At 45.9% G+C, this 11,213-nt stretch overlaps 1 protein-coding gene across 1 annotated transcript in view; it reads left to right on the top strand.

Annotated features, from left to right (window-relative positions):
- Window positions 1-3,197, top strand: part of LOC119391938 (glutathione S-transferase D1-like) — a 16,853-nt gene extending 13,656 nt beyond the window's left edge. Inside the window, exon 4 of the mRNA XM_037659583.1 lies at window positions 3,060-3,197. Within this exon, the coding sequence (XP_037515511.1) occupies window positions 3,060-3,197 (138 nt within the window). The remainder of the gene's footprint in view (window positions 1-3,059) is intronic.
- The last annotated feature ends 8,016 nt before the right edge of the window (window positions 3,198-11,213 follow it).

Genomic DNA, 11,213 nt, shown 5'->3' with positions numbered 1-11,213 from the left:
TGGAAGGACCGGTTTATTACATCGAGGTTCATAGCGCCAACAGAAATGATCTGTGTGGAAGGTGAACATGATGTCAAGGAACTTGATCACATTGTTATCAGGCATTTCATGCGTGAGAGTTAGGGGCTTAAAGCTATCTTTAAAACAAGAAAGAATGTCTAACGCGTATGACTGGTTACTTACGGGGTCGTTGTCAAACAGGATGAGATAGTCGTCTACAAATCTGTGAACCATGATGATGTTGAGATTACGTAGACTTTCCGCCACCGCTTTGTCAATTTTAGCTAAAAAGATATCACTGAGAATGGGAGCAATGCATGATCCGATACAAATGCCTTCTTTTTGGATGAATGGCTTGCCTTCCCATGAAATGAAAGTGGTCTCCAGGTAACAGGATAAAAGCTCTAAAAAACTGCGCACTGGTACGCCGCACAAACCCTGAAAACGCGTACTGCCGTACAGGTCAATGCACTCTTCCACAGCAATTATTAGTTGGTCATGAGGAATGGAGTAATACAAGTCTTTAACATCTATCGAAAAGCCATACACATTTGGCCAAGGGTACAATAGACTGCAAGACTTCCTCTGAATTTCTAACAATGAAGGGATCATTAATTACCAGTTCTTTCAGGTGGCCCTGTAAGAACATAGAAATGCTTTTCTGTCACGTATCCCGCTCGGAGATAATCACACGAAAAGGTGTGTGAGGCTTATGTGTCTTCGCACTGAAAAACACATTAAGAAAGTCCTGTTTACTGTTATTAATGCCAGTAACAACACGAGAAAGGTTTAAATTCTTGCATAGCTGCCTGGCTTTAGACTTAACCTTGGAAATAGTGACATCGTCCTGAGGCACGAAAACAGAGCTTACAGCTTCGTGGCCTTTCTTCCGGAACAAATCCAAGGGCAGGACGGTGAATCCTCCCTCTTTATCAGCAGGAACCAGAGTAAGAGAGTGGTCGCTGAGGAATGCTTCCACCCGCCTTATAGGAATCTGGGCCCTGGCCGGTTTGTTACGGGCGATGGCGTCAACTCCTTCGGAAATGCAGCGCTGTTGCTCCTCTTCCGGGACGTGGCACGAGCTTTGGCGTTTCTCCATCACATCTTTCGACTCGTGGGATAGCCTACTCAAAGGACGAGATGCAAAGCATGATGACTTCACTGGACAGGCAAATGGTAGTTTAAAAATTAATATGCAGACAAATAACTCAGTAACTAAGTAACTGTTCCAAATAACTAAGTAACTGTTCAACAGTCGGGGCAAAGAACAGAAGTTTGCGGTAGGTAGCGAGGCACTGGAATCAGTAAGGGAATACGTCTACTTAGAGCAGGCGGTGACCACACATTCGAACCGTGAGGCCTATTAACTAGAGAAAGTAAAATGTGGTGTAGTTGGCAAGTATTCCCGGTTGATGAATGGAAGTTTACCAGTATGCCTCAATAGTGTAGTATATGACTGCGGCACCTTACAGGTACTTACCTGTGTCGCAGAAACTAAGAGGCTTTCCAAAAGGGTAATAATTAAGTTTAGTGCGACGTATAGTGGTATGCAAATGAAAGTGATAGGCATAACTTTAAGGGACAAGAACAGAGCAGAGTGGGCCAGGGAACAAACGCGCGCTAAAGACAGCTTAGTCGAAATCATGAAGGGGGCACGGGCAGTGCATGTAACGTGAATGTAAGAAAACCGGTGGTCATAAAGGGTAACACATTTGATTCAAGAAGAGAAGGCAACCGTGGCAGGGGGCAGCAGAATGTTTGGTGGACCGATTAGATTAGAAAGTCTGCGTGAATAAAGTGGCGAAGCTAACACAGGATGGGTTAATTGGAAAAATATGGGGGAGGCACCCAGGCATTTGCCTTGCAGTGGGCGTAGTCAGGCTAGTGATGACGAGGGATGTTGGCTTCGGTACATACAGCTGCTAAAACTAAGAACTCTACTCCAAGAGGTCGTGTAATAGCTTACCATGGCTATCAATGTTACGGCTTTCGTGCAAAAATACTACATTTATTTCGATGGAAACAGCGCGGAGACGGTAAAGACGGAAAGTAGCACACTGCATAAGCGCTGACGAACAACCGAGTGCAAGTTTATTGCAACAGGAAAATATATGCGTAAAGAGGCAAGAAATTGCAAAGAATGTCCACATTTAATGCTGTACTAAGAACATGATAAGGCAGCAACTAACCGTATTGTCCGCCACCTGCCAAGGTAACGCGGTTTAGCCCGACAAGCACCCAATCTTCATCTCAAGAGCGCTATTAAAGGCTCCCTGACGCAGGCGATTCGTTTCTTGTTGAATGTGAACGCTTTGCATACTTCGCGCTCCATCCTATAGGGATATCACGGCTAGGCCGCACATACGTCGAAGAGCGCAGTGCAGCCACAGGAGGAGCAATGTGCTGGTCAATGTGCTCCTTGTCGACGATCTGATATTACAACGACGCTCTCTGCGTATACATTAATTGCCCTGCTGCAACAAACTCGCACTCACTTCGTCAGCGCTTGTGCTGTGTGATTGTTTCCTATATGTCCCGTCTCCGTGCTGTTTGCATCGAAGTAAGATGCACGAACTGGCCCTTGAAGCTGCCTTCTACTATATTTATTGTGTTCAACTTCGGCTGAGCCTTTTATGTGCACAACGTTGCGATTTCATTGTTTCGGCTACTCTAATAAATGCATGCAGAAGCAATACCTCTCAAAATTACGGTAGTTCTTATTCATTTATAGATGTGTCGGTAGTTCTTCCGAGATATCTGTGTATAAATGCGTCAAGAAATGTTGAACTTGTCATATGATGCAAGGTTCAATGATCAAGTGAGAGCGCTGCTTAGATAAGCGCGGCACTACAGCTGTGCAAGTAGTCACAGATGCATTGGCGTCTCTTCTTTTCGCCACACAACTACATGAAGTAGACTGCGCTACTCAAGCGAAGATTTACACACACCGTCCATTTCCTTCAGCGTCCTGTCATGGTGCTTCTTTGCTGTAACCAAGGGCCGGGTTAGCCGGTGCAGTCTCTTTACCCTGTATGAAGTACGGCTTTTCTTTGTTTCAGCTGCCCGTTCTTCGGAGGGACCGATTACCTGGTCTGCAAGAATACTACGCAAGTGTTAAGGCAGCACTTCCCTACTTCGACGAAATTAATCAGCATGGCATAGACCTGCTAAACGAGCGCCTCAAAGGCTTGAAGTGAAATGTGGCACCTTCGATAATCAGTCTTTGTAGCATTCAGTCGGAGTTCGAATAAATGCCTCGGTATGACCCTCGAAACAGAAATAAAACATGACGAATAACGAGGGTCTCCCCACTATGGGAGTCGACTTAGGCGAAACTATCATTGATACGTATACTTGCGAAAAAACGGTTTAGTTGCTTTGCGGCTGATATAGAAAATGCATCATACTAAGGAAATTCTCACCGAGAAACGATCGTCATAAACTTGCGACTTCTCGACCATGTGAATGGCATGCATGAAGACAATCGAAAGACGAGCAGTGGTATGTCGATGAAATAAGGACGACGATGAAATGATAACAGCAGGGCAATAAAACAATGACAGAATGACGACAGCGTGGCGGAAGATGACATGACGGCAAATCTAGCTGTCTCAGTTGGCTGTACTACAGATAGACGGCATTGATGGCATTGCGACGTAGATACGCCGTCAAATGCACGACGCCTATAAGGTGGCTGTGTTATCAGAATATTAAAGAATATAACTGATCTTGGGTTTCTGAAGCTCGTTACGGGATGTCGATCTGCACGGTACTATAACAATGTTTCCATAGACAATAAAATAATATCTCGGGTTTTACGTGCAAGAACCACGATAAGATTGTGATGGACGCTGTAGTGGAGGGCTCCACAAATTTCTACCATCTGGTGTCCTTTAACGTGAACTGACACGGCACACCACACGGGCATGTAGCATTTTGCCTCCATCGAAATGCAACCACCGCGAACGGGATCAAATCTGCGACTTTCGAGTCAGCAGTTGAGCACCGTAACCACCGTGCTACCGAGGCGGACGGTGTCCACTAGGTCGGCGTGCAAGCAAGAATGCTGGTGATTGTGCATTATAGGCAAGTGCACTTAACTCATCAACACACTGACAAAGCAAGCGCGTTAAATGTCAGATCTGGGGAAAGTAGGCCCAACCATATTTGCTCGTTCCTACGAGTGTTCCTCATCAAGTGCAAGAATTACATTAATGAAATAATGCTTGCCCTTGATGGCGTACGCTTGTAATAATGAGGAGGGGAAAAATGTTATTAAGGAAAACTTCGGCCGATCCCATGCACTGTGGCAATCGGTTTTACTGCGAGTAACTTTCAACGCTGCAATTTTTGGCTTCGAGCCAAGCGTTACGAGGTGGATCGATATATTTTTGTAAATGGAGCAGTTGCGTACACATGGTGGGCTTACGGGCATGTCGACTACATTGGCGTTGAAGGGTAACGTTTTGGTGCGATGTAACGTCCGCACTCGCGTTAGAGAACAGGCGTTAGTTTTGTTGAAACCAAATGCACGCTACGCAGCGACGATGTGAATATCATACGTAGCATTCGTTAGCGTATTCTTCCAAGTCTCGAGCAACGTTTGAATATAGGTTTTTGAGTCATAGAAGTACATATCTAAGATTTTTAAGTGCTCTTATAAACGCAGAGCCAACATTGAAAGTACAGTTGAAGTTAACGCGACATGACGCCTGTATCACAGGAGAACATATGTAATGATATTGCTTTGTTATAAGAATTGATAGCCAGCACTGCAACCACAATTGACGTTGTACTGATATGACGCCTGCATAGGAACGCTTTCCAAAGCATTTTCAAGACCTGGCGTGGCTCTATGGTGAATACTTGACTGCCACGCCGAATGCCTGGGTTCGATTGCTGCTGGGATACTGATTTTTATTCTTTGCATTCGTCGGGTGCAACGCTGCCGATGCCGGATTTTCTTAAATGCTCTGGCGTTCAAATTACCAATGTCTGTTTTCGCCGTTCTTGTGTAGACATAAACTGTGAATCGCCTGTGGCGCATACCCGCATACCGCGGCCCGTGGTATACGGGCATATGCCACGCGTGACGAGAGGAAAGGGTTTCATGACGTACACAACAGGATTTTCATGTTAGTGATGTCATAATCAGGCAGTCATTTTCAAAATACCCTCATGCCTTCCTATGCCAATTTTGGTATAAACCAAGTTAAAGTGGTGACCACGAGAGCACCTACATGTAGGCGGCTAGATAGATAGATAGATAGATAGATAGATAGATAGATAGATAGATAGATAGATAGATAGATAGATAGATAGATAGATAGATAGACAGACCGATAGATAGATAGATAGATAGATAGATAGATAGATAGATAGATAGATAGATAGATAGATAGATAGATAGATAGATAGATGGATAGATAGATAGATAGATAGATAGATAGATAGATAGATAGATAGATATGCCTTTGGTTCGCTAAGAAATGCTTCGAAATAAAAAAAAAACTGTAACGTTAACTTAGTATATTTATACATATTCTGTATTACCCTTGGTGTTGAACGAAAAAAAAATTACACCATCTCCTGCTAAAGGGGACCATGAGACGATGCGAAGCCGGAGCACTTGCACGATCGCGTTCCGTTGGCGTTCGTTGGGCATGCTACCGACCTCGGCCTCGTCGCAAAGGCACTCAGAGAGCCAGAAACCCTCTCCTCAAAACCCGCTTCTGGAGCCAGCAAGCAGCAGCAACCAGGCGGAATGCTGCACAGAGCAGGACAGAAAGTTGGCCGCGTATCTGCGTGCTTGTCGCCGAAATGTCGCCGAAAGACGATAGATTAGCGCTGCGTCGAGATATGTGCGCCATCTGGCAATACGTCGGGAAACAGGAGTTTGTGCACATGCCCTCCGACATGGCGGGCGCGCGGCGGGTTTCGCGTTCGCAATCTCGGAGGCCATGTTGTGCAGAGGGCACGGAGGAGGTTCTTTGCTTTTTCCGTAGTAGAGGGCGTTCGTCTGCGTGCATATCGCATTTTCAGCGCAGCCGCATTGTCAGCGCAGCTTAAGAAACTAGGGCCTTTAGAATTACATATCTATGTATTTTCTATTAAAGGAACACACCGCCTAATACTTACCTAGTGATGTTGCGCCTCAGATATGCGTAATGTTTGCTTTTTGATCGACAATGTACACAAGTATGAACCTAGTCGGCAGTACAAGATGGCTGGACCTTCGGCAAGTGGTTCAACTTTGGCCAGGTGGCTGAATCGGGTGACAGACAAACCACAATTTCTGCGTTTAAGTTCCCCAAGAAAGACTATCGTCTTTAAAACCCGTTCGCACCCCACAGCAGGAGGGCAGTAGAGTGAGACAAGCAGCCGCGCCTCAGACGTCCCCCACCCCCCTCCTGGAAGCACACCACGCCGCCCTCCTGCTCCCCCGCCGACTCTCCTGCGGGCAGCAGCCCAGAGGAAACCCGCTTGGCCGGTTCGCCTCCTGCGCATGCGTAGTGTGAGTGCGGACTAGCCCACTGCAGGACATACCCCCGAGCAAGAGATGCTTCGCATCTAAAAAAAAAAAAGAGAGAATTATACGGGTTCTGTTCGAGTTCAGAACGCGCTCCAGTTCAGTTACGATTAGAAGAAAACAAAATGTGTGACGGGTCGCAAACTGGTTCGCAACATTGAACTTGTTCACATGCTGCTCATGCCCAGTGGACGTTATGTTCGCGCGCAATTGCACGGTACAACTGACTTGAATGCACGAAGCTGAAAAGTTCCATACAGCTCTGCTCAATTAAGCGATCCCATTCATAAGTTCCCCAGGCCATGTATTTGCAATTCTCTATTTCTTTCCCTTTCGTTTCCCATCATGTGTTGTGTCAAGCATTTACACATCCACAAGTTTCGTCATCACTTTTTAGGTAGTAGTTTGTGTAACTTGAGAACGAAGCAGAGGTCCGGCCCTAGATCAATGACGTGTGGGAGTCAACGGCCTCCGCAACAGAAGAAATAGGGCCGCTCAAAAACTGGCACTCTTTTACACCGCGTATTGCTCTGCGTAAATAAGTTCGTGATTGTGAGGAGCATAGTATCGCACTGGCAGAAGAACAACAGACCAACATGAAATAACAAAAAGTGGACGTAAGGGGCACAATCTACGAACTTGCTTAATACTGTTATTGAACACGCTTGTACATAATAACAATAATTGCTGGGGTTTAACGTCCAAAACCACGATATGATTATGAGAGACGCCGTAGTGGAGGGCTCCGGAAATTTCGACCACCTGGGGTTCTTTAACGTGCACCTAAATTTAAGCACACGGGTCTCAAGCATTTGCGCCTCCATCGAAAATGCGGCCGCCGCGGCCGAGGTTCGATCCCGCTGACCTGCGGGTCAGCAGTCGAGCACCATAAGCACTAGACCACCGCGGCGGGTCACGCTTATACAGAGTGCCCCAGCTACCTCTGTCCAGTGTTTAAAATTATGTCGACGCACTCTATGACGACGCGACCAAATGGAGGTTGCTGAGTATTGCTTGGAGTACGTCTTTGTGTTCATGTGTTCTCCTTATTTGCCTAATTCGGCATGTGTAATTAACTAAGTTCCGAAGCAACGAAGCTTGGCAGAAATTCCAGTGAAAAAGATGTAGATCAGTTTGCAAAACGTCCGCTTAGACAGTTTCTAACTTTTTATCTATCAAGTATTAGTGCTTTTCTGCCTATTACAGATGCCTTCGAAATAAAAAAAAAGATATACCACGTGACATGACCGCTTGCGTGCCGTATTGCAGTGATCCCTAACGTTCAGTGTGAAAACGCCCATAGCATTTGGCCGGGTATGCTGCCTCGACAGGGCTGTGCGATCACGCACGTTTTGCTAGCGGCAACAGAAGCGATAACCGCTGCATCTGCTTATGGTTGTCGTGAACCGCCGCGAAGGAAACTATCGTTTGTACGCGCAACGTTAGGGAGCACTGCAATCACGGCGCGCATTGACGCGCAAGCAGACATGTAACGTGTAATTTTTTGTTTTACTTCGCGTGCATCTGTAGTAAGCAGAAAAACACCAATACTTAATAGATGTAAAGTTAGAAACTGTCTAACGGGACGTTTTGCGAACTGATATACAACTTTCTCGTTGGAATTTTTTGCCCAGCTTCGTTGCTTCAGAAGTTAATTAAACATGCCTATTTAGCCAATTAAGAAGAACAAAAAGATAGTGTGACGTGCTCCAGGCAATAGCCAGCAACCTCCATTTTATCGCATCGTCGAAGAGTGCGTCGGCATATTTGTAAACTCTGGCTAGAGATAGCTGGGGCACCCGGTATATATGGTGATTACTGGAAAAGGGGTTGTTTGGAGGGCGAATTATAAAACAGGGCAATGTCGTGATGAGTTATGATGCCGTGGGACGGAGCAGCGGTGTTCACTTTCACCTATTGGCCATGGAAAACTCGACCTCAGCTTCGACAAGCATGGTCGAGAGAGTGTTTATGCTCTCTTTCTTTGGCGATCGCAAGTGCGTCACGTATTTCTCGCTCTGTTTTCCGTTTAGCTGTGCCAATATATTGGTGTTATCCTGTTGCGGAGAGTACTTGCGCTGCTTGCAGCTCACTGCCAAATCAGTAGGCGCTGTCAAAAGCTGCCACGAGCATTTGTGCACCCGTCATCTGTCGTTTAGACAGGTCAGCCCAATATGTATATACCGAACATTAACGTTGTGCGGTAAACCACACGACTAGCGCAGACCACGTACCGTTGACGTGCTTAGGCTGGTGGTATGCAGCGCTTTTTGAAGCGAAGGCCTCAGATGCCTCATCAATCGCGAAAATTGACCGCGAGTGTCCGGCGGCATCAAACCGAGTGATGCGAAAAATCACACGCGATTACATCACGATATGACGTCACAATGACGTCACAGATAACCAAATGTTGCGACGTCACCACACGAGATCATCGCATGGTCAAAGGCATGCCGCTCCCGGAGGCAGTGCAATACCAGGTGAAGTGCAGAAAGCTTTCGAAGAGGTTGGGTGGGGGGGGGGGGGGGTTGTAAGGATCAACGCATCGACTGAGAAGACGAAGATAGCTCTCGTCTTCGAGTCGCCTTAGGCGATTGCATAAAGGACCCTGTGAATGTCTTCTTTCAATCCTGCGTTCACCCTCTTTCACAGGTCTTTCAGTTCTTTCGGAGCGTAGTACATGAACGTTATGGCGTTTGGCTATCTTTTTTGCGATGGTTCTTATACAGATGAAGACAATAAACGACACAGTTAGTGCTCCCACATCCCATGTCCGTGGATGTAATGCAAGACCACGCTTTTTTCAATGTGCTGAATTTTACTGTAAATCCTGATTTTCGGCGATATTTTTCCCCATATTTGCACGAACAAGCTTTTAGAGTAGTACCCAGATTTGATTTAGGCGTCTTACTTGCAAATAGGGTGATCGATGCTCGCTTTTACAGCATGGTAGGCCTAATTTTTCGACTTCTTGACTGATTCAAACGTTGGAGACGCCCCCTGTTATGATAATCGAGTGGTACAACTCACAACGAAAGATTTCATTCACTACTGTGCCTTTGTCGCACCAGCATGTGTGGGAGACACTGAGACTTCTGTTTATGTCAAAGTGCTGCAACCACTCCGCAGTAGGGGTTTTGTAGATGAATCAGAGACGTTTATACGCTTTATGAACGTGCTAAATTTCGGATTACGCCTGTTTAATATGTCAATGAATGCGAAGTGCGAACGTGGTGGACTATTCTGTATGTTTGCAATTATTAGTATATATTGGTGAGTTAACATTATTTTGGTCGAGCAAAGACGCAGGAGAGACCCCGCGGCACCCGGCTAGTCCCACGTAGTCGCCAAGCCGAGCAGATGATCGTATCATGGTTGCTCTGGTCAATCTTGCGTATTATCAAATCAACTTTCAACAACATGTGATGATGATGAGCTAAATGGAAAATAGTGATCAAAGGGGTACTGACACCTATCTTCGAAGGTGTCTTAACTATTTCATAAAAACCTCCATTAACAGAGTGTGAAGTGCGCAAGTGTGAAGATATGGAAAGGCTAATAAGGTACTTTATTTTGACATTAAGTCGATTTTTTTTGTGGTCCAACTACTGATCTTGACACTAGCGCGAAGCCAGGCTCCAGTATCCATTCTGGTGACCTCTCGCACCGCAATGGCTTGTTGTGATGACGTCAGGCCCAAAACATAGAAAGTGCCCGCTTGTGCGACGCTAACAGAGCCATAAAGCTGAGCAGTCATGAAACGTCGCGGTATCTTGTGAGAGCACGTGACGAGACGCTCATGCCATGTCGGGATGTCATGATACAGCAGGAGGCTCCATAGGGCGGCAAACTCACTCACGAGTCGACTCACTCAGACTCAGATCGAGCGGTGAGTATGAATCTGAGTGAGCCCGGGTGAGTAATATTTTGGTGAGTTTGTGTCCGAGTGAGTCCGGTTGAGAAACATTTTAGTGACTCTGAGTCCGAGTGAGTGGGTTGAGGAAAATTTTGTTGAGTCTGCGTCTGAGTGAGCCCTCAGGGAAAAATATATTCTGTGAGTCAGCATCGCCTTTTTTTTCCGACCTATGGTAGGAACCGAAACAAGCTTTTGAAGACATGTTGCAATCAATTTTTCAAGGCGCACTCACGTTTGCCAGTAGCTTTTCTAAGCACTTGAGTGTCTGGTCTTTTATCGGACGCAACTAAACGACAACTGAAAATTTACATGTCAGTACCCCTTTAACCACGATAAACAGTGCACATGTGGATTACTAATAAATATTGCAACTTCTTTTTTTAATACCACATAAAAAATGATGGGGTTCAGGATGTCAGCATTTGGGAATAACTGAGATTTTAAGACAGCAGAATGGTGCGGGAAACAAAGAGGGGTGGCGGGTATTATAGTTGGCATTAAGCCAAAAATACAGCTGGGCCGCACTGGCGTGCGGAATTCAGGACGTGTGTAATAAATTCTGCCAATTACAGAAGAACCATATACCCGTATGAGATGCTCGTCTTGCTTGTTGTAGATTAAGCATAAACATCCTTGACAGAGAATTGTCTGGCTGGGCGAAAAAATCCTGGATGCTGAACAGGCATCAGCCACAGTTTCAGACAGAGTGGGCATCTTGAGCCTCGTTCAGTACTTTCACAGCGATTGACTGCATCGGTTGTCGAAACG

The sequence above is a fragment of the Rhipicephalus sanguineus genome, chromosome 4 (genome assembly GCF_013339695.2).
Source record: "Rhipicephalus sanguineus isolate Rsan-2018 chromosome 4, BIME_Rsan_1.4, whole genome shotgun sequence".
NCBI classification, from domain to species: domain Eukaryota; kingdom Metazoa; phylum Arthropoda; class Arachnida; order Ixodida; family Ixodidae; genus Rhipicephalus; species Rhipicephalus sanguineus.
This window is presented reverse-complemented; position numbering and strand designations above follow the sequence as displayed.